This window comes from Psammomys obesus, unplaced genomic scaffold (genome assembly GCF_907164565.1).
Source record: "Psammomys obesus unplaced genomic scaffold, mPsaObe1.curated_primary_1811, whole genome shotgun sequence".
In the NCBI taxonomy this organism is placed as follows: Eukaryota; Metazoa; Chordata; class Mammalia; order Rodentia; family Muridae; genus Psammomys; species Psammomys obesus.
This window is the reverse complement of record NW_026596051.1, coordinates 8,665,900-8,690,846: the sequence shown is the minus strand read 5'-3', so window position 1 is coordinate 8,690,846 and position 24,947 is coordinate 8,665,900. Positions and strand designations below refer to the sequence as shown.

At 38.6% G+C, this 24,947-nt stretch overlaps 1 protein-coding gene across 2 annotated transcripts in view; it reads left to right on the top strand.

Annotated features, from left to right (window-relative positions):
• The window catches only part of Vwc2 (von Willebrand factor C domain containing 2), a 156,215-nt gene extending 151,746 nt beyond the window's left edge, over positions 1 to 4,469 (top strand). For both annotated transcript variants that reach the window (XM_055624078.1, XM_055624079.1), the window contains one exon: positions 3,816 to 4,469. In XM_055624078.1, the coding sequence (XP_055480053.1) occupies positions 3,816 to 3,967 (152 nt within the window). In that variant the 3' untranslated portion in view covers positions 3,968 to 4,469. The remainder of the gene's footprint in view (positions 1 to 3,815) is intronic.
• The last annotated feature ends 20,478 nt before the right edge of the window (positions 4,470 to 24,947 follow it).

Here is a 24,947-nt window from a genome sequence, read left to right as displayed (position 1 = left end):
GAGGGACTGGGAGGGAATGAGGGATCGGGACAAGGCTGGGATACAGAGTTAATAAAATGTAACTGATAAGAAAAAAATAAAATACAAAAAATAAAAAATAAAGAGGAAACTGTTAATAATAATAGCCCAAGAAGGACTTAGAGTAACACTGAAGCAGAAAGAACAATTTAGGCAAGGACATTTTCAGCATAACTAAGAGGAATGCACAGCACATAATGAGACTCCATAGCATATTATTTTCTCCTTTCTGTAGATGAGGCTACCTTGGCACAAGGCAATTGAATTATTTAGTCTAAGACCACATATTAAAGAGAAGTACCACATTTCTTTGAGGATGAGTCCTCTGAATAAGTCTCTCAGGATAAGGCATTGAGAGCAATTGTAGTATGCCTTCTATGCAAATCAGACTGATGCTAGGATGAATAGAAGCAGATCATAGCCTTAAATTAAATTCTGCAAAGCTAGATGATAAACAGAAATAAGAAATGATGCCAAAGGCAGTTTGAAACTAATGTAACTTCATGGTGTATCAGGCAAACAGGATGCACTGTAACCAGGTAGGGAGCTTTTCTGAGGTAGGTTCAAACATGGCCCTGTAGCCCCCGGGGCTTTCATCTGACAATGAAGAAGAGGCATGGACAGGCTATATGTAGAAAGGGCTAGGATATTTGAGCAGTGCTAAGGGATACAGAGAACTCTTAGATTTAAAGTCTAAGTTTAGCAAAGCAGATACATGAGTATCCTTAAAGGAAAGTCAGTAGATGTGAGTCTGAGGCAAGCTCATCTGCTATCAGGCCCCTCGAAATATAAGACTGGAGCTCAAGAAAGACAATAAAGCAGAATCTATAATTTGACCATCATTCCAGCAGGAAGAAGATGAATAATAAGGGGAAGAAAGGAAGGAGTGGGAGAAAAGAAGAAGAGAAGTGATCAAGAGCAGAACTTTAGAATCTAAACAGAAGACAAGAAGTAAAAAGCAAAGGACAGAGAAGTGACCACATATATTCACGTATACGCATATGAGCATATGGATGTGTGTGCATGTTTGTGCCCACCCAAAATACAACACTTAGAAAAATATCCATCAGAGAAGTGCAGCTTGTTTCCTCGGAAGGAACAATGTCTATTACAGCCACCTGTTAGATTAATTTTTAAATTTTAAGTGACTGCTTTTCCTGTCTTTGGTGTTCTAACACATTGTCACTAAACGTTTGCATTTGGGGTGATGTACTCAAAGACTTTAGAAGCAAAGAAATCTGAGGAGTGAGATTTCTGGAGAATTGCTTTTCAATGTTGGAAGGCTTTATTTAGGTTCCAATAGCACCTGATATTTCAGCTGTGGAAGGCATATGTAGGTTGCACAGTTTAGGTATATTTGTCACAAAATAAGTAGTAATAAAAATAATGAGTATGTGTGTGTGTGTGTGTGTGTGTGTGTGAGAGAGAGAGAGAGAGAGAGAGAGAGAGAGAGAGAGAGAGAGAGCACATGCCTGTCACCTTTTCCATAGGTTGGTGAATCTAACTTAGGTCAGCAGGTTCTTGTCTCAAGCACTTTTATGTGCAGAGCCATCTCTGGCCCAAGGAATTATTTAAAGATAATTTTAAAATAATTTTTGGGTTATAAGATGCCTTTTTCCTCTTCCTGTACTCCCTTCAAGCTCTCCCATGTACTGACCTCTTGCTCTCTTTCAATGGCCTTTAAGAATTTTTGTTACATGTGTGTTCCTACATGCTTAAGAGCAACCTGCTTAGTCTGTATAATGTTACCTATATATGTTTTCAGGGCTGATCTTCCGGGATTGAATAAATAATTGGTGTGCTCTTCTTGGGGAAGATGATTCTCCTTCTCTTACAATTTCTCTGTCAAAGGTTGCCTATAGTTCTCTGTCTAAGATTGAACCCGCCTAAGAATTTCCCCTTCCGGGGCTGAAGAGATGGCTCAGAGTTTTTAAGAGCACTGGTTGCTCTTACAGAGGTCCTAAGTTCAATTCCCAGATCACAACTGTCTATAACAAGATCTGACACCCTCTTCTGGCATGTATGTAGACTATTGTCTACCTTATAAATAAATAGATAGATAGATAGATAGATAGATAGATAGATAGATAGATAGATAGATAGATAGATAAATAAATAAATATTTTTTTAAAAAGGGGGGGGAGAGTAGGACCTTCCCTATCATTGGACTTTGGGAGGGGCATAGGAGGAGATGAGGGAGGGAAAGACAGTGGCATTGGGAGGGACTGAGGGAGGGGACTACAGCTGGGATACAAAGTGAATAAGCTGTAATTAATATAACAATAAAAATTTAAAAAAGAATTTCCCTTTCCAAATTAGTATGCCTAGTCATATTGCCTTTGTTCAGATCATGTTTAGGCAGTCATGTTAGCAAGGCTTCATGGATGTAGCTTCTGAAATTCCTAGAAGACATAATATCAAGGCAAACTCCCTGGCCCTCTGGATCTTACAAGCTTTATGTCCCCTCTTCTACAATGACCCATGAAACTTAGGTGCAGAGGTTGTATTGTTGATTCATCAGTTAGGACTGTGCTCCACAATTGTGCATTTTGATTGGTTGTGTTTTTCTGTAATAATCTCCATCTACTGCAAAGATAAGTTTCCTGGATGAGAGATAAGGACTACACTTATCTGTGGGTATAAGGACAATATTTAGAATATAGTTAGGGAGTGTTCTGGTTTAGTAAAGTGGCAGTTGTAAAGTCTATTTTAAGATCTGTAACTTCACTAGCACTGGGTAGCTGGCTAGATTTCCACTACCAGGCATGATTTCCGTCTTGTTGAATGGGCCTTAAGTCCAATTAGAGAGCTACTGGTTACCACCAATGTGTCTGCCAGTGTTGTACCCCTAGGATTATAGTGTCATCTTAGTCATTGTTGTGGTTCACAGAGAAGGACAGTTGGTTGCTTCTGGTTTGCTATTGCCTTTGGTTGCCCCCAAGAGGTAGAAGGTAAGTTTCTTTTGCTGAAGACAGTATGTACTTCAGAAACAGGGCGCAGAGGACCTTCGCTAGAAGTCTCTTCTCTCAGGACCAATCAAGTAATCTTTTAGAACAGCATTAGTTTCAACCCACACTTGGAATATTCTTTCTATTCATTTTTCATGCCCTGGAATTTACACCTAAAATGAGGTACTGAAGTGACACCTTTGTGCTGGTAAGCTTTTACACGGTGTTACTAACAAGGACTACTATTATTCTTAGTTCTTAAGGACTGTGAAAGACATATCCTTGTTCAGGACCAGGGGTGTTGCTCTAACTGTGGTCTCTGGATAAGCATAATTACATCTGGACTTACTTCTTTGGCCCCTACACTTTAGGAATCATTCACTATGAGGTTGGGGCCTGCAGCCAGCAGTTGAACAGAAATACTGGTAATCATGACACCTAATTTTTTAATACATTTGGGAAAGTTGTGCAATGCCTGTTTTCTTGTCTAAGTTCTCTCTGCAAAAACTGTCATGGAGAGTAAGTCTGGTTTTCTGAAGCTACAGGTTGGTTGTGCTTTTTAAACAATTAACATTAGTTATATCTAATGATTACAGACTTAGCTTCTAATAAAGCCTATATATGGAATTGTGTACTTATGAAAATAGTAATGCTTTAGTCCTAAATTTTTAAGTAATACTGGTTTTATTTCAGAAAAAAAAAGTTGGTGTTCATTGTTTCTAGTCATGGGTTATTCTAACTGTCCTTCATAAGAGGGTGAGTGAAACACACTGCAGGACTATTTATCTAATTATATACACTATACATTTATGCACACAATAGTATTAAACCTCTTTTTCTACGTTTCAGGCCCAAACTGTTTTGCAGAAACTGCTGTCATCCCAGCCGGTAGAGAAGTGAAGACTGACGAATGCACCATATGCCACTGTACTTATGAGGAGGGCACGTGGAGAATTGAACGGCAAGCCATGTGCACGAGACATGAATGCAGGCAAATGTAGACTTCACAATACAAAAACTCTCATGTTTTTCTAGAATATTTTACTAATGTGACATTCTAGATGACTCTGAGAAATTTCAATCAAAAAGAGAAGACTTTGGATTAAGAAGTCAAGGAAAATGGTTGGTACTTTTTGTTTTTCTTGGTAACAATTAGAGCAAGAGACAGAAATGGATGTATTTCAAAACATCAATAAGAACTTTGGGCATAAACTCCTTCTCTAAATAAATGTGCTATTTTCACAGTAAGTACACTAAAGTTCACTATTATATATTAAATGTGTTTCTATAATCCCTCTATTAGAGTCTTATATATTAAAAAATGCTGTTGTCAACCGTCCTCACTGTGTTACGGTATATCTTTGTTAGCTCATTCCATCACAAGGGGGCGCTGGTGGTACCAGGAATCTCTTACACCTGCACATGGACTGCAGTAGTCCATTAAAGGATTACAGAGAATAATGACTGCTTTATATTAAAATCCTGTTCAAATGCTATTTAACTAATGCTATGTATTTAATGTTTCCCCTCAGAGCAAAATCTAATTCACAAAAATAGGTTTTCTTATTTTAATAACCCATTTCTTATATCAGTTCATTCTTGGTCATTTGCAAAATTTAGGTATCCAGATTGCTAACACATACTTTATCAGGTCTCATAGTAGTCCCCAAATAAACACAAGCATTTTCTTTTCATTCAAGGTACCTATTCTTTTAAGCATGATACTAATTCATTTCCCGAGGAAGAGGAAGGTTGGGATATCTGTGTTGGTGTCCATGAAGCTGGGGGTGTTGTTTAAAAAAAAAAAACTGCGAGAGGAGTGAGAAAGTGGAGGAGTATTTTGGATTCATTGGATAATAGTTAAGAGAAGTCAAATTCGGAACAAGCATATGCCTGAAATATAAAGTAAGGTATAGACATCTCAGGCCTTAGCTCAGTGTACTCATACTGCTTTTGACATAGGTATCTATCCTCAATAACAGAGACATGATAAATCTACCTTGCATCAAGAGCAGCATGAGGAAGTTATTCTTTGTCCAATCATGTTGAGAAAAGTGAATATGAAGGCTAAGTAAAGTCTTTCCTGCAGTCATATATGATCCAACTTATCCTCATTTGAATGTGGATTAATAAAGCTTCTGCTTAGTGTTGCTGATTAGCCCACAGTGACTGGGTAACAGTTCCCTTTTTGTGAACCACATCAACACTTGGTTCACTAGGGGGAGAGGCAGTCAGGGTCTTAATATATGTAAACAAAACTAATGTAACTATTTGTAACCTTTAAGAATATTTCCCTACATTTATTTTTCTAATTTTTTTAAAATTAAATACCTGCTTTAAAAAATCTTGTAAAGACAAAGGGAAATGAGGCTGGTTTGTTTTCTTCATGAGCTTTTTTTCTATAGCATAACAGGACTACACAATTACACTATATAACTGTACTATACACAAAATTAGAGGCTAGAAAATAAAGACTTCTATAAAAATTTACTAGAAAGAGCACAATGTATATCCCCAAAGCCCTGACAGAATTTCAGTTATTTGCTAATAAATGACAGTAAATGAAAATCGATGCATTTTTCATCACTGAAAATTTGAATCATTATATACCTTAATAAATACAAAAATTACCAGATTTGCATATGCCTATATTTTATCTTGATTTTGGAGACTATCTTGGGTCAGGTAGACTAGCATGTACATCAACTTCATGAAAATACTCAGGGGTATTATTGGCTAGTTATTCTCAGGTACCTGTTTTCAGCTTTCCAAAACTTAAATCTTAGTATGAAAGACTGTTAGGTGTCATCTTTCCCTTCATTATTCAATGATAGATTTTCTTGAGACATCGGTCATATAAGGTTACCATCTTGCCAAAAAATGACCCCATCCTCCTAAAATACATGGGCTACTAAGCTAGTTATAATTACATAAAACTTGCCTCTCCTCTCCACGAGACATGGTGAGTTACAGCTCCCGTGTATGGAGCCCAGTTTTCTTATTTCCATTGGCAATGGGATCACTACCAACTGGAAAATTGACTCTCAAATTATTGCAGTGGAACAAATCATAAACGCTATGAGAATTTAGCATTTATGAATGAACAATGAATGAACAAATTTCATTCTTCCTCAGAGAAAGTGAGCACAATGTTGTGTGGGGAATGACTTTCTTAATGTAAGCCAGTGGGTCCCACACGGCCTCAGGCAGAATTCTGGGAGCTGGAACACAGTGACTGTGATTGCATTAGAATAAGTCATATCATACATAAGACAAACGTGGAAGAACCCACGTTTTCTGCGTTGTATATCCTAAGTAATGAAACATCATCATCATTATGAAACTGTTCCTCTTGCAGATCATTTAGACTTTCAGGTCTATCAAACTGTTTAATATATATACATTTTCTACTTCCCCATCTGCACAGAAATCTTTGCTGAAGTATTCAACAATGCAACATAAGGTAGAGAATGTTAACTGCATTGTACAAGCCTCATAATTCAAATATACTTGTCTTTTAAATGCCACAATTCTCTAAAATTCTTATAGGCTTATTCTACAAGGATTTCATAGTTATTAGCGACTTAATCAAGCTAAAAGGGAAGTTGTGTTTACAAATGAGTTACATGAACTTCCAACCTATATTTAGGTATGAAAATATGAGCTGTTTATGTGAGCCATAGAGTAGCTCCAGAAAGAATGCAATCTTACAAAAATAGGTCCTTTCCTTTTGGGGTTCATTCTTCAATGTTTCCCCCATACTTTTCAGGGAGGGTCAGGAATGGCATTTCTGAAGGCAACAGTCATCAGGTGCACTGGGACCTTGTGAGGGGCTAGTTGCTATGCTGTAAAGATACAGATGCCAGAGTGTCTGTGCCTACAGGGAGCTCGCATACCTCAGGATGTCATCATGCAGCAATTAGATTACTTTATTAATATTTTAATATTCACAATATCATTATCTGCTTGGTTTGATAAATTATACCAAGAGATTAATTCTCATATATTTTAAAGTTTACTATATTATGCTTAAGTACCTCCTTACTTCCTTAGCATTGTATGAGTCTAAAACATTTTTAATGTCAAAAAATTCAGATTTCCTATTCTTTGGTTTGATTTTAAACAATAAAATGTTTAATGTTCATATTATTTAAAGCACACAAATGTACAATTTAAAACAAGTATTGTTGAAAACAACATGTTATTTTAAATATAGACTAAGTATACAGAAAACAAATTATAAACAAAGAATTATTTAACAAATGCTAACAATCTATTGTTTGTTTCAATTGGCAACAGATACTTTTAGCTTTCTTACAGTGACTTTTTCTCTAAAACAAGAAGGTAGGGTAATGTTACATATCATTTCATCTACACCCTGGGCAGTACCAAAAGTATATAGAGTATGACTCCTAACAGCCTCTCCTCTTTGGTGGTATCTCCTGTGCCCTGGGGTTCCTGGTGGACCTACTCCACACACTTTTCCTCAGAAGCAGTGTCTGAGGATGCTTGGCACAGTCACTTATTCTGGAATGAATAATCTTTACGGTATCTGTTTATCACGTTCCAGTTCTCCCTGTCTTGGGAGATAAGAGAAACCAAATTCCATCATCTCTTCATGCAAAGGCAGCTTCTTCTGTATGAGGTTTTTTGTTTTCTAAACATGGATTTTGTTTTCATTTGGGTGACTGGAAGATCCTAACTGCACAGACCAGCCAGCCCCTCTCAGAGCACTTGTCTATAAAGGCATCCTGGGGCTATGGGAGGACACAGCCCTCTGTCGGCAGTAGCTACTGGGCATTCAGACCCATCTCTAAACTGTTCTAAAATTTTCAGTACTGAGAAGCCTCAGATTGGGGTTCAATGGGACACTGAGATGGATTGCTAGGAACAAAAAATTTACTAGGAAAGTCATGAAGGCTGTGGACAGGCAGACAGTTGGGAACAGCATGATAGGGCCTTGGAAGAAAGTTCAGTGTCCAACACCAGAGGCAGACAACACAGCGGGCATTCTGAAGAAAGAAAATCAGAATCCAAGCAGAAGTGAGAGTCTTTTCTTATAATTTTTGGGGAGGGGTGTGTCAGGGCACAAGTCTCCACCCAGGCTCTGAGTCCCATGCTGGAGGCAGGGAAATGGGTGGGAAACAGGGTATGTGGCCACCAATACCCCATTTGATGTAAACTCAGTGCCCAGGTGACAGATCCTGGAACCTGGAAGGTCTTAGCTGGAGACTCAGTGTCTCAGCCGGACACCTGTAGGAGTTTGTGAAAAATGAACGCTGCTGCATGCACTGTACTCTGGGCAATAGCTGAATCTAACATTGCATTCTTATGTGTATGTTGGAGCAGAAGTCATTTCTCAATTGTCAACTCAAGTGTCACGAGTTTTGAGAAGGGTTCTCTATCCCTTAATTAGACTGCCATTCTGAATCTAATTTGGTGTCATTTTAGCACCTACTTTAAAAATTATGTCATAAGCCAAGAACGTAGGTGGTTGCATGGAAGTGTGCTCTAGCAGCACTAAATAGATAAATATATAATGACTGGGATGTACCACAATGAGAAAGAAACTGCTTCTCATGCAGAAAGCCCCACTTTTTCTAGTATTGAAGAAGTTTGTTCATAGCTAATGATTAATTTCATGTTTCGCTCATTTCTAAATATCTCTAATTCACATTATGAGGCATTCCCTTCCTCAAGCATGACCTATTAAATGTTATGTTTGGTTTACTGAATCACATACAGTCTGCTACACTTGCCTATCAAACAGTGGCTCAAACAGTGCATCAAACAAAAGCCCCCATTGTCTGCCTTCCCTATTGTTTCATTTTGTTTTTTTACAGACTCATAGCACATTTCACACACCCAGGACATAGACCATGACCTCCCACAGATCAGACCCCTCATTGCTGTAATGGTTAAGGATGGATGTGACAATCAATGGTCAGTTCTGATTCAGGTCAGGATAAATTGCTTTGATGTAAAAGTTCTAATACTGAAGAACTAATAAACGCAATCAAGTTTACACTTTTGGTACTTCCTTGTTTATAGCAATTTTTGGAATAAAAGTTTCATATCCTAGACTTTAGCATCTTGAGTGTTTCTACATATCTTCATGTTTCTGTGTAATGTGACTGAGCGCTGAGGTCAGCTTCTACAGAACTGATGCTAAATCAGTCAACGCTGTACACAGAGAGCCAGAAGCTCCAAGCCTGCTGGAAAAGTGTATAAAAGTGGCGGCTGTCAATATTTCACCAGTGTCAAACTTCACTCTCATTTGTAAAGCATTTGCTGTTTTTGCTTTAGCATAAAAACATGGTATGGGAAAAAAAAAAACCTAATTATTAACTGAATAAATTCCATTAACTTCTACACGATATTGTCAATCAGGATGAGAATGTTCACTCAAGATTCAGTAACATGAAAACTTAAATGAAGATGAGCTCCAAGTGTTTGGCCTGTTGGCAATTTATAATGCATGAAATACATATCCATGATTCTGTAACAAGGACATAAAACTCTCAATACAGATGCAGTTGTATCAAAGACAATCAACAAATTTACCTGAAGTCATTTATTAAATTGTTGTAACTTATTAACTAAAAAGTATAAATATCTCCCACTTTGGTTACAATTCAATTTTCAGGAAGTAGAAACATTTACCAATTTTATTTATTATTTAATGGTATTTTACTCACTATTCTTCAATTTCTAGAACTTACATTTCAGTCTCTTTCTAGATATATCTATGAGAATGTTCATTTTCCTATTCTCTTGATTGTTTTACATTATAAACTAAGTGCAATTCTATTTTTACTTGTCTATCGGGTTATTTCAATTATCTTATTTAATGTGGCTGGTACTGTCCCCACTCTGGACATTCAGGAAGTTGCGAAAATGTCTAAAGATTCAACCTAGTAAATGACTGGGCAGAAATCCAAGTTTGCTTTATACTAGAACATGTGATACAATGTCTTACTTTTCATGTTTAGACAGTGATCTCTATATGTGAGACAGCAATGTCCAAAATGCTCTTTCATCCTCCTCCCAAGAAGTACAGGGAATGAACAGCATACTGGGCTTTCAACTCATCTGCACAGTCCTGACCCGTGGCCGTTAAGAGTAGCTCCTCCCAAAAGTGTTAATAGCTATCCCTTTCTACTCGCCACTTACTTTAATTTCTAATTAACCTATATCTAAATATCTTATTAAAATAGATTTTCAAACATTGGTAGATTTTATGCTTTGATAATTTTTATATTGAGTTTATGAACAAATACTATGACTCTTTCTGTACTGGTGAGTTATTTTTCCTGCTATGGCAAGATACCTGACACAAGCAATGTAAAAGATAAAATATTTATTTTAGCTTATGGTTTTAGATATTTTATCTCATGGTTGCTTGGCTCTATGTTGTTAAGCAATGCATCATGGTGGCTGAAGAAGATCTAGTTGGGCAGGCTCTCATCTGGCAGTGGAAAGCAATGAAAGGAAGTAGCCAGAAACAAGGTATAATGGCCACCAGCACACCCCTAGGAACCTGCTTCTTCCTTTAAGCCTCTCCTCTTAAAGTATTCATCAACTCCCAAAACACTTCTAGGAAGCACTCAACACACGAGTTTATGCTGAAAAGTAGTCAACATGTGAGCCTGTGAGGGACATTTCATACTCAAATCTTAACGGACATGAATTAGCATTTTAGAGCTGATGAAGAAAATTGTCACTTGTTAGCTGACAATCTGTGGAAAATACATTTTCAAACTTTAAATTCTAGTGACTGGTATCAACAACTGTGCCGTGAGAAAACATCAAGTTTCAGTAAATCACTGAAGTCAAATCTGTTTGGTTCCAAAGCCCAGAAAACCTACTGTCATCATGGGGCATATCTGGGTAAGGAGTTAGAGCAACCTTCGTCCAGCTTTCCCCCTACTTGGAGCAGCTGCTAGCCTTAGACAGTCTTATTTCATTCCACAGGTAAGAGCGCACTCTGCGTTCTGAATCCAGCCTGGGTGTATAATCCCTGGCTCCACAGACCGCCTACTCAGCATACTCCCTGAAGGCCTTAAGTCAGTGAGAATAAGTGACTGTGCTCCATGTCATTCTTAGCTTTCACATTCAGGTCAGTATCTCACAATCGGGTTTTTCATTTAAAAACAATGTTTTAGCTACTTTGTTATATACAGTAGCTTGAGGTAAACTCCAGAAGTGAACATCATATAGTAACAATGGCTTAGGAAAATTAAGTGCCTATTTACTGTCTGCTTACTTTCTTTTCACTCAATCTTCTGAAAGTTTAGATTAGATTAAGCTCATTGCAAAAGCAGCCAGTCCATGTTACACATTGACAGGTTTGTGATTTTAAGTCTGTTGGTAAGCAAACAAAAACAATAACAAACTCTTCCCAATTAAAAGAATGACACCAATATTGGAGGTGACTAGACTGGGCTGGACCCTCCAGTAACAGGGTCCATGTCCATTAAACCATGCCCACATATATTTTTTATTTCTGACCAAGGAATCCATTCCTGCTTTGTAATAGGTATGGGTTCAAGAAAAGTGGTTGATATGAAAATATTATCTTTATGTATCTTTTTGTAGGTTACATGTTAACTAAAGACAATTAGTATATTTAAAAATTTACACATATGTGTATATAACCATTAAATCAGAAACAGAATTGGATTTCTGTTTAAACAAGAAGAAATGTCTTTAAAATATACAATTGGCTTTTTGTACACTAAAGAATAAATATGGGGAACAAGGACTATTTCTAACAGGAACTCAATGACTGGCTCTTTGGCCTCCCCACCCCCCAAGGGAGGAGCAGTCCTGTTAGGCCACAGAGGAGAGCTTTGCAGCCAGTCCTGAAGATACCTGATAAAACAGGACCGGATGAATGGGGAGGAGGTTCTCCCTATCAGTGGACTTGGCAAGGGGCAGGGTGGAGATGAGAGAGGGAGGGAGGGACTGGGAGGGAATGAGGGATCGGGACACAGCTGGGATACAGAGTTAATAAAATGTAACTGATAAGAAAAAAATAAAATTAAAAAAAAATTAAAAAAAAGAATAAATACAATTGAAGTGATAAATATATGAGGAAAAGCAAAATGAGTGGTTACTTTGAGAATGGAGATGTTAAATTTTAGAATACTACACATGATGAGGTGTGTAAAAAAGCTTTTAAACTTACAAAACTCAAAACTGTTAATACATAATGAGCCCCTTTGGGAAATAAAAGAAAGCCTGCTTGGCTGGATGGAGTCAGGACTCCGTGAACAGACTAGACTTAGAAGGCGATACATGATTTTCTCTTCCTTGGCCTTGGACCACATTTACAGAATCAGCATCTCTGGAAACAGGGCTGGACCACTGCTAGAAGATTCTTCATGTCTCATGTCTCCTTGACTGCTAGTCTGAGTGGAGTCTATCACTCAGCTAACCAAGTGCACATTACCTACCTCTTTGTAATTCAGTGAGAGCATTAAATGAATGAATATTTCCAACACAAAGTGAGACAGATGGCAGTATAGAGCACAAGTTATACATAAGTTCTCATTAGCTATCTAAGTGAAAAAATATGAGGAAACTGAGATTTAAAAGTTTTAGAGATTCTAAGTCAGTGAAAGTAAATGATTTACATAATATCTTATTTTTTAATCCATTCATGTTTTGTGTTTGCCAGAAAAATGTTTTTGTATTACCATAACTTTAAATGGAGCCAAACTGATAGTATCAGGTCTCCTTTGTATATGTTGTTGGATGAGCATGTGTGTTATAAACTGATTTACAAAATAAAATATTTATTAAACTGCATTTTGCACTTTGAGGTAGTCACTTTCAAAATGTTTTTCAATCTGTTAAAATACTTGAAATGATGTCAATAAAAAGTACTATTAGAATACCCCAGATGCCTCAAATATCATTAATGCTACAAAATATTTAAATACATTCCTCAGGGTTGCCTCAGATACACATCACACTTTTACTCCATATTTAAATAGAATATTGACAAGGATTAACAGTGAAATAAATCTACAATATAAGTGTGTCTGATGATATTGACTGTGGTGATGGGTTTTACTTTGTCATTTTTAAAAGGAAATGTGGACATTAAACCACATATCCAGAAGTAGGCACTAACAGTAAGTTGATCTTTAAAACGAACAGGATGTTTATTTAATCATATTTCTGCTATGGGTTTTGACAACATGTTAAACACTTTTAATTATAAATGACCAGAGTCTGATCTAATGGTGTCTGCCTATAATACCAGTATTCAGAAAGTAAGAAGGAGGATAAAGAATTCAAGGCCTTGTGGAGCTCCTATCCTTTCCTCATCAGACTAACTCCCCTTATTTCTTATGATTCCCTGTACTCTGCCAAAGGTTTGGTCATGAGTCTTTGCTTTGAAAACACTGCTAGTTAGAGTTTTTCAAATGCGCTCAGTAGACTCCTGTCAATGTTCAATGCGCATCCCATCTATCTGTCTTTCTAAACGAGGATTGATAATCTTACCCCATGTCCGTTCTCTTGATTATCTTTTTTAGGTGTATAGATTTCATTATGTTTATCATATCTTATGAGTCTATATAAGTGAGTATATACCGTGTTTGTCTTTCTCCTTCTGGGATATTTCACTCAGAATGATCTTTTCTAGATCCCACCATTTGCCTGCAAATTTCATGATTTCCTCCTTTTTGATTGCTGAGTAGTATTCCATTGTGTAAAAATACCACAATTTCTGTACCCATTCCTCCGTTGATGGACATCTGGGTTGTTTCCAGGTTCTGGCTATTACAAATAAAGCTGCTAGGGTCTTTTCTGAGACTGACATGCAACCAAGGACCATGTATGAATGTAACCTAGAACCTCTGCTCAGATGTAGCCTGTGGTAGCTCAGTAACCAATTGGTTTCCCATAGTGAGGGGAACATGGACTATTTCTAACAGGAACTCAATGACTGGCTCTTTGGCCTCCCCACCCCCCAAGGGAGGAGCAGTCCTGTTAGGCCACAGAGGAGAGCTTTGCAGCCAGTCCTGAAGATACCTGATAAAACAGGATCAGATGAATGGGGAGGAGGTCCCCCCTATCAGTGGACTTGGCAAGGGGCACGGTGGAGATGAGGGAGGGAGGGACTGGGAGGGATTGAGGGATCGGGACACGGCTGGGATACAGAGTTAATAAAATGTAACTGATAAGAAAAAAATAAAATTCAAAAAAAAAAGAAAAAGAAAAAAAAAGGATTCAAGGCCAACCTTGGCTATATAGAGAGTTTGAAGCCAGTCTGAGCTATATCAAGTTTGAGACTTGATCACTCTCTTTCTCTCTCTCTCTCTCTCTCTCATATATATATATATATATATGGTTTATATATGTATATACATATATTTATATTTACTATCCTTTTTGAAAATAAATAACTTCACATACCTGAATTGGAAGACTAAGTAATTTAGAGTAATCATCCTGCAGAGGGCAATTAGAAAATCTATATAGAACTAGCAATAAGTCTATATAGAATTGTCAAAGTAACTGGAAAATTGAAAGCACAGGAAAAATTATCAGTCCAAGAGACCAGAATGTGAAGCCTGACATTCTCTGTGGTTTTGCATAAGAATGATCCACCCTTGGAGTTGTTTGCTGATAGGCTAAAAAATACATTTTGATATTACATGGGATAAAAGTTTCAGAGTGTGGTCAAGGTACAGAAAAGATGCTTCCTGACTGACCTCCCCATATTTCAGTGTGTGGCCTCATGAGCTGCATAGTGCACAAGTAAAATGAAGCGCGACCAGGCCTCCCCTGAATAGTCTATCTCTGAATCACTGGGTTTCCAATGGAAATGTCATTACAGAATGTGTGGGTCACAATAGCCCCACAATGGCTTAGACACTTCTAAGGAGACACCATTGTCTCTAATCTGAATTTGACTTCATGCATTTTTGAAGGACATCTTACATGTTATCAAAGATAAAAGGGTACACAAGTCAGTATGTACCAAGGATCATAAATAAAGAACAATGGGAAGAAAGTCACAGGATCTCCTTAGGATAATCAGACCTGGAATATAAAATAAAATACAGCTACAGGACAATACTGGAAATTTCACCAGTAGATTAGAAATATAAACTACCTAGCAAAACTTAAAATAATCTAATATGTATTTTGAAAATTGACTGAAATTAATTATTTCACTGAAGCAGTTTGACAGCATATTGTTCAAAGCTTAAGAGAGTGGTGAATCTGAAGCAGCTTAAAGCAGTGTGTATCACAGGTGCAGTTAGTACAGGAAGCAGAACAGCAGGGCAGGGGCAGGCATAATGCCTGACAGTCTTTGAACCATAAAAAAGTACGTTGTAAATTCTAAAAATTTCCAGAAGAAACAGGTTTATAAAAATTAAATAATAATACCAGCAGCTTATATCAAAAGAAACCATGGAATTCTTTTTTTATTTTTTATTTTTATTAATTACACTTTATCCATTTTGTATCCCCCCATAAGCCCCTCACTCCTCCCCTTCCCAATCCCAACCTCCCACCCCTTTCTGCATGCATGCCCCTCCCCAAGTCCACTGATAGGGGAGGTTCTCCTCCCCTTCCCTTTTCTCCTAGCTTATCAGGTCTTATCAGGAGTGAATGCATGGTCTTCCTCTGTGGCCTGGTAAGGCTGCACCCCCATTAGGGGGAGGTGATCAAAGAGAAACCATGGAATTCTAAAGGCAGTTAAGCATCTTCAGTGCATGAAAGGAAAAGAAGGCTGATGCAAAATTACACACCCAGACAGGGCTGCTGACAGCTAAGAGTGTCTTAAAATTAATTTTTATTGGTAAGAAAGTCATAGTAGTCATATCTATTTACCTCCTCCATATGTCTAGTCTTTTTGTCTGTGTATTTTGAGATTTTTTAAAACTTATTTTTATTTTTTGTCTTTCTTTATATATGTGTGTGTTTTACATGCATATCTGCCTATATACTATGTGTATGACTAGCACTCTCAAATGTGGAAGGGAGCATCAGATGTTCAGGTACTGTAGTTACAGGCGGTTGTGAGCTACCAGGTGGGTGCTGGAAATTGAACCCAGGTCCTACAAGAGCAGTAAGCGCTAAGTAATAACCACTGAGAAATCTTTCCAGCCCCAACTATTTTTCATTTTGTTTTGTTTTCTATTTATTTATTTATGGTGCAATATACATGTGTGGAGGAGGGAGGAGACCTTGCAGAAATCAGAAATTATTACTACCATGTGGGTTTCCCTTGACTGAACTCAGGTCTTGGACTTGGCAATAGGCACCTTTAGCCCCTAAGCCATCTTGCCAGACCTACTTTGTCATTTTGATAAAATTTATTCCTTCTACTTGCAAGGCAAATGCTTTCTTCTTCTGAAAGAATAATCTTTGATATTGATTTTAATGAATTTCTACTGGTGGTAAAGTCTTTTGGTTTTCATTTGATTGAAGCATCTTTATCTCAATTACTTCTTTAAAAAAATAAGGATATCAACAAGGCATAAATCACCATTGGATCTTTATAGGACAACTATTGCCATACAGGATAGTTTCATATACAGATAACCATGATATATAGAGGCTTGAAATATGGGAATCTGACTTAACACACATGCAACTCTTCATGAAAAAAAATCACAGTATGCTCATACTTCATGAGCACATGTGGAACATTTACAAGTGATGAATATACACTGAGTCACAAATAAAGGTTCATTTTAAAGAACTGACAGCACACAGATAATAAACCTTTTGACGGTTTGACAGTTTGACTAAACTCCAGCTCTACAAGAAGAATGAAAAAAACCTCATTATATGTTGAAAATTAAGACACAATTCCAAATATCTGAGGAATAGAGAGTAGGCTGGCATTAGAGTCCACAGATGTAAAGAACATGAGAGCACTTCCTAATGGAAAATATATAACACTTCCTGAATAGGGTGTGACTTTCTTCCCACACTTTCCTTGACTATTAATTTTTCTCAACTTGGCACAACAAAGAAAGGTGGAGATATGGTACCTGTGTTAAGACTTGAGACCTGAAGGACACTATCAAAGTTTTGTCTTTCACTTGAACCTCTCAGATGACTAATCAGCCATCAGGCTTAGGGATAAAAAGATGAATCAAAGGACAGGAAGAGGACGACCTAATAGCAAGGGAAGGCAAGCATCTTTGTGAATGTACTGATGATCCTAAATATGCAGAAACATTACACAAGCCATGGATAGTCCAGCACTGCAAGCAGCAGCATTGTTTTCATAACATCAGGGATAGAGGTGAAGCTGCCCCTGCCAATACTGACACTCTCAGAGCTTCTAAGGAACAGCTAGAGGGTAACTGGATGAGAATGATCTGACAGAATATTTGATGCTGATGAAGTCAACACACAAACAGTTTATTTTGGAAGCAAATACTAAGCATATCAGGAGTCTACAAAGACAGTATCCAGGTTATTCAGACATGTTTAGCACTGTTTTCCTTAATACTTTGTGGTTTTATACAGGATTCAAGTTAAGTCTGTTTCTAATATGCTAAAGAATCCTAGAATTCCCAAGAATCTGAGTGGGCATTTATTCTCCAATTATTAATGATACAAAAAAGGAAGCCTGGAAAACAATATTGTCTGAAGACTGTGTTTTTACTTTTTAAGACAAATGATTCACACTGTAGCCCAGGCTAGCCTAGAATTACTTAATCTAGGCTAGTCTCAAACTCATTATCCTTCTGCCTTGCCTCCCAAATACAGTTTCAGGTAAACCACCATTGCTGGGTAAAGAATGTTTTGTAAATTGCTTTATTTCAGAGGTGAGAACTGTTGAACAGTTTCATCAAGCTGACAGATTTCAATTTAACCATGAAGACACTTCTCTGTGTATGTCTATGAGGATGTTTCTATGAGAGTGTTTCCTGGGCTTAAGATCCACTCTGAATGCAAATGGTGCTATCTCATGGGCTGGGGTCTCTGACTGAATGAAGAGAAGAAACTGAATCAAACACCAGCTTTCACCCCTCTCTTCCTGACAACAGATGCAATATGACCAACCAACTTACATTCCTGTCGTCATGACTTCCTTGTAGGTTTGTAGACTCTAATTGTGACCCCAAATAAACCCTCTCATCCTTAAGTTGATTAGTTAGCTACTGTGTCAGAGCAATGAAGAAAGTAACTAATACAGGATACTGATACCAAGAAATGAGGCTGTTGTGATAAAACTGACCATTTTTAGTTCTGGTTTGTAAGACTGAATGTGGAAACATTTGAAGCTACATGCAGAAATGCCCTCAAATGCTGGGCAGAGTGGGTCATTTTGGTGAGTGGACTCTTGAAGCTTCTCTAGAGATTCAGGAGCAAGGAGGCCCTTCAAGTGGTGGAAGTCAGGGTACACTATCTAAGAGAGACTCAAAGGCTACTGGAAATGTGCATGAGTGCTAAGTCAGAGCTGATTTAGTTTTCAGTGCTCACCTGCTGTGTGAAATTCTAGGCATGTTATTAAGTTAATTTGGTTTCCTCAGATCCTATGAAATCAGATTGGTGAAAAGAAACTAAATAAGCACTTGTTAACCAATACAATCAGCTGTGGCAACATTTTTATATGAGGAGACCTCAGCCTCCATAGTACTCAGAGAGCAAATTCTGGGGAATTGTTTTCATCTATCAAATTAAATAATCTTAAAAATTCAAAGAGAATACAGTGAAAGAATTACTCTTTTTTGGGTATCACTATAATTTGGGGATTCTTCCAGGAGATCAGATATCTAAGCCTACCAGTTCTGAGTATTTGCTACAAACTAGATTAAAAATCCTAGAGAAGGCTCAGAAAGATGGTAAAATTTAGAAGGAAGAGAAATATCCCACAACTAGAATACTTAGCTGTGACCAGGAGACTGAACTCTGGGCCCTAAAACTACAGCGATCATGTTTCCCAGGTGAGGGGAGGCTCCCACATCATGGGAATCGGTCGGGTCCACTCTCGGGCCGCACAGCCAGAACCCGGGAGAGACCCCAGGTAACGCGGGTTTTGGGTCTCCGGGCTGGAGCCGCAAGCCTGCCTGTCCCGATCACTTTCCCAGGCTGATCGGTGGGCACAAGGGTGCCAGAGACTGCGAGTCCCAGTCGCAAGAAAACCCCACGGGGAAGCAAAGTTGCGAGACTGATCACGGGTCACCCAGTCTTTCCCTGGACGGTCTCCTGTCCACGGGTACCCACCACCATCACAACTGAGCTCCCGCCACGTGCAGAGAGCAGCTGCACGCCCAGCTCAAAATCCCTACTCCCTCTTCAGAGGAGGCAGGAGGCGTCCAGCAGAATCTGCCACAGACCACATTGTCTGTACCCCAACCCGAGATCGGGGCTGAGAAAACCCAATCCTTTCGGGCACTCCCCAAACGGCACCATAACCCTGCCACGGCAGAGCTGAAGGATAAAGAGGCGCACAGCGGTTTCATAGTGCCAGGACCCCAGTGCTGCTGGCTGCTCCTAGCAAACAAACTACAGCTCGGGATCTGGGACTGTGGTCATTCAACACGTCCTGAGATTCTCCTGGGTAAAGCGCAATAAGGTCTAGGACCAAGTCCTATCACCAGCGCCCCCCCCCCCCTGGCAGAGAAACCCCTGCTCAGGATCGGACTGACACATCCCAACCCCTTCTGGCACTCCCCTGAGAGCACCACCATAAACTTGCCCTAGCAGAGGGGAAGGTCAGAGGGAAAGGACAGAGAAGCAGCCTGCCACAGGACACAGCACCCCTTCTCCAGGACACCCAGCGGCCCCTAGCAGAGAAACCCAAGCTCTGGATCTGAGGACACTCAACCCTACCTGGTACCCTCTCAGGATCAGCAAACATAGGTTCTTCCGCCAGGCTGCTTCTGGCAGAGAGATCTGGGCTCAGGATCTGGGATTGAGAACACTCAACCTAACTTTTTCCCACGCTACCCCAGGACCAATCAACATAACCCCTCCTGGCAGAGGGAAAAGACAGAGGAAGCACAGAGGAAAGGTGGACACCGAGTCCTGTGGCCACAGTGTCACAGGGCTGACTGTTAGCCTACCCGTGCATTTTCTGCAGCAGGACCAAATCAGAGAGTAGAGAGCAAGGGGAACCTCTGTGCATTCCAACTGGTCCTGCAAGAGAATGAGTGAGCCTTCTAGGAAGAGTTTGCCCCAGACCCAGGGCCTCTCCACAGAAGCAACCAGACAAGATCCCTGCTACCCACACCCCTAGAGTGGGCATGATAGGGATTCTTGGGATAGCGACCCCAATGTTGAAGCCTCTGCCTTGTGAGTCCACCAGTGTAACCAGGAAAACAATCCCTGGATCTCAGACAGAACTGCATAATAGTGGCCTGCAGGCCACTGCAATAGTCAAAGAATCCGTGCATGCACACTGCGCCTGCTAAAAGCGCATGCAAATAGCGCCAGCATCACATTCCTAACTTAGGCAAGACTGAAAACACAACACATACTCCCAAACCAGTGAACCTCTCTCATCTTCCTGAAAAAACAGTCCAGAAAACAGAAAGAGACAATCATAGCCCGAACTACAAATTCGAGGAACAGTGAGGGTTATAAATAACCAGATGGCTAGAGACAGACGTAAAAACACTCCCAACAAAAACCAGGACATAATGACCTCACCAGCAACCCCACAAAACAATGAACACTTCAATTCACTAGATATACAAAAAACGACCTCAAAACTATGTTTCTCCAGCTATTAGACGCCCATAAAGATGAAATGAACAAAGCCCTCAGAGAAATAGCCAAAGAAATCGAGACGAACCAAGAGGAAACAAATTGAGCTCTCAGAGAAATGACCATGAAAATTGAGGCAAACAAAGAAGAAATGCACAAAGCTCTCAAAGAAATGTCCACACAAATAAAGGCAAAATAAAGAAGAAATAAACAAAGCTCTCATAGAAATACAGGCAATTATAGCCAAAGAAGTAGAGGCACAATTACTGATACATAGAGAGGAAACGAACAAAAAAAAAATAGAAGCTGTCATTGAAAAGCAGGACTCCACATTCAAACAGATGAAGGAAATGGTGCAAGACATGAAAACAGAATTAGAATCAATAAAGAAAACACAAAAAGAGAAAAACCAGGAGCTGGAGAACATAGAGAAAAGATCGGGAACTACAAAGGTAAGCATCACCAACAGAACACAAGAGATGGAAGAAAGAATCTCAGGAGCTGAAGATACACTTGCGGAAATTGACACGTCTCTCAAAGAAAAAATAAAATCAGGAAAGTTCCAAACACAAAACATCCAAGAAATCAAGGACACCATGAAAACACAAAATCTAAGAATAATAGGAATTAGGAAAAAAAAAGACATCAGGCTCAAAGGTCTGGAAAATATTTTCAAGAAAATTATAGAAGAAAACTTTCCCAACTTAAAGAAGGAGATGGCCATAAACATACAAGAGGCCTACAGAACACCAAGTAGACTAGACCAGAAAAGAAAATTTTCACGACACATCATAGTGAAAACACTGAAACTACAGAACAAAAAAAAAAAAAAAAAAAAATTCTAAAAGCAGCAAGGGAAAAAGGCCAAGTAACATATGAAGGGAGACCTATCAGAATCACACCAGATTTCTCAACAGAAACTATGAAAGCCAGAAGGGCCTGGACAGAAATCATACAGTCCTTAAGGGACCACAGATTCCAACCCAGACTACTATACCCAGCAAAACTTTCAATCAACATAGACGGAGACTTCAAAATATTCCAAGACAAAACCAAATTTAAACAATATCTACATAGTAACCCAGCTCTATAGAAGTTACTAGAAGGGAAACTCCAAACCAAAGAAAACAACTACATCTAAGGAAACAGAGGAAATAGATAACTACACAACAACAACAAAAAAAAAATCACAGGAATACAAGCAATGAAACTCAGTGACACCACCAACCCCACATCAAAAGTAAGTAACAATTGTTGGTCACTAGTATCTATCAACATCAACGGACTCAACACCCCAATTAAAAGACACAGACTAACAGAATGGTTGCAGAAACAGGATCCAACATTCTGTTGCATCCAAGAAACACACCTATGCAACAAACATAAACACTACCTCAGAGTAAAGGGCTGGAAAAATGTTTTTCAAGCAAATGGTTCCAGAAAACAGGCTGGAGTAGCCATCCTAATATCTAATAAAATAGACTTTCAACCCAAGTTAATAAAAAAAGATAAGGAGGACCCCTATATTCTCATCAAAGGAAAAATCCACCAAGAGGACATCACAATTTTGAATATCTATGCCCCAAATACAAGAGCACCTACATTCGTAAATGAAACAATATTAAAGCTTAAATCACACATTGATCCTAAAACCCTAATAGTGGGAGACTTCAACACTCCACTCTCACCAAGGGACAGATCAACTAGACAGAAAACAAACAGGGAAATAAAAACAATTACAGAGTCCCTAAATCAAATGGAACCAATAGACGTCTACAGATCTTTTCATCCAAACTCAAAAGAGTATACCTTCTTTTCAGCACCGCATGGAACCTTCTCCAAAATAGACCATATAGTTGGTCATAAAGCAAGCCTCAACAGATACAAAAAGATTGAAATAATCCCTTGTATTCTATCTGACCACCATGGACTAAAGCTGGACCTCAACAACAACAGAAATAACAAAAAGCCGACATGCACATGGAAACTGAACAACTTGTTACTCAATGACAGCTGGTTTAAGGAAGAAATAAAGAAAGAAATTAAAGACTTCCTAGAATTCAATGAAAATGAAGGCACAACATACCCAAATTTATGGGACACATTGAAAGCAGTGCTCAGAGGAAAATTTATAGCACTAAGTGCCTGCAAGAAGAAATTCGTAACATCACATACAAAAAACTTAATGGCCCAACTGAAAACCCTAGAAAAAAAAGAAGCAGATACACCCAAGAGGAGCAGACAGCTGGAAATAATCAAACTCAGGGCTGAAATCAATCAGTTAGAAACAAATAAAACTATTCAAAGAATCAATGAAAAAAAAGCTGGTTCTTTGAGAAAATCAACAAGATAGACAAACACTTAGCCAAACTAAATAAAAAGCAGAGAGAATCTATCCAAATCAGCAAAATCGGAAATGAAAAGGGGGACATAACTACAAACACTGAGGAAATTCAAACAATCATTACATCATACTACAAAAGCCTATATGCCACAAAATTTGAAAACCTAAATGAAATAGACAATTTTCTTGATAGATTCCATCTTCCAACATTAAGTCAAGATCAGGTAGAAAGACTGAAGAGCCCTATATCCCCCAAGGAAATTGAAGCAATCATTCACAGTCTCTCCGCCAAAAAAAGCCCTGGGCCAGATGGTTTCAGCGCGGAATTCTACCAGACCTTCAAAGAAGTGCTAACACCAATTCTCCGCAAACTATTCCACAAAATAGAAACAGAAGGTATATTACCAAACTCATTCTATGAAGCGACACCACACAAAGACCCAACAAAAAAGAGAACTTCAGACCTATCTCTCTTATGAACATTGATGCAATAATACTCAATAAAATACTTGCAAACCAAATCCAAGAACACATCAAAGATACCATCCACCATGACCAAGAAGGCTTCATCCCAAGCATGCAAGGGTGGTTCAACATACAGAAATCCATCAATGTAATCCACCACATAAACAAACTGAAGGAGAAAAACCACATGATCATCTCCTTAGATGCTGAAAAAGCATTTGACAAAGTCCAATACCCATTCATGTTTAAAGTCTTGGAGAGATCAGGGATACAAGGCACATATCTAAACATAGTAAAGGCAATATACAGCAAGCCTATAGCCAACATCAAACTCAATGGAGAGAAACTTAAATAAATCCCACTAAAATCAGGGAAAAGACAAGGCTTCCCACTCTCTGCATACCTCTTCAACATAGTACTCGATGTCCTAGCCAGAGCAATAAGACAACTAAAGGAGATCAAGGGGATACAAATCAGAAAGGAAAAGGTCAAAGTGTCACTATTTGAAGATGATATGATAGTATACATGAGCGACCCCAAAAATTCAACCAGAGAACTCCTCCAGCTGATAAACACCTTCAGCAAAGTGGCAGGATACAAAATCAACTCAAAAAAAAAAAAAATCAGAAGCCCTCCTGTATACCCAAGACAAAAGGGCCGAGAAAGAAATTAGGGAAACAACACCCTTCACAATAGCCACTAATAACATAAAGTACCTTGGGGTGACACTAACCAAGCAAGTGAAAGACCTGCTTGAGAAAAACTTCAAGTCTCTAAGAAAGAAATTGAAGAAGATATCAGAAGATGGAAAGATCTCCCGTGCTCATGGGTTGGTAGGATTAACATTGTGAAAATGGCCATCCTGCCAAAAGCAATCTACAGATTCAATGCAAGTCCCATCAAAATACCAACTCAATTCTTTACAGACCTTGAAAAAAAGATTCTCAGCTTCATATGGAGAAACAAAAAACCCAGAATCTCCAAAACAATTCTGTACAACAGATCATGTGGAGGTATCTCCATCCCCGATCTCAAGTTGTACTACAGAGCAATAGTAATAAAAACTGCATGGTATTGGCATAGAAACAGAAAGGAGGATCAATGGAACCGCATAGAAAACCCAGAAATAAACCAACACACCTATGAATACTCGATATTTGACAAAGAAGCCAAAACCATTCAATGGAAAAAAGACAGCATCTTCAACAAATGGTGTTGGTCCAACTAGATGTTTACATGCAGAGAAATGAAAATAGATCCATATTTATCACCCTGCACAACACTAAAGTCCAAGTGGATCAAAGACCTCAACATAAAACCAGATACTCTAAATTTGTTAGAAGAAAAAGTGGGGAACAGCCTAGAACTCATTGGCACAGGAGACAACTCCTGAACAGAACATCAACAGCACAGGTTCTAAGAGCAACAATCAATAAATGGGACCTCATGAAACTGAAAAGCTGTTGTAAATC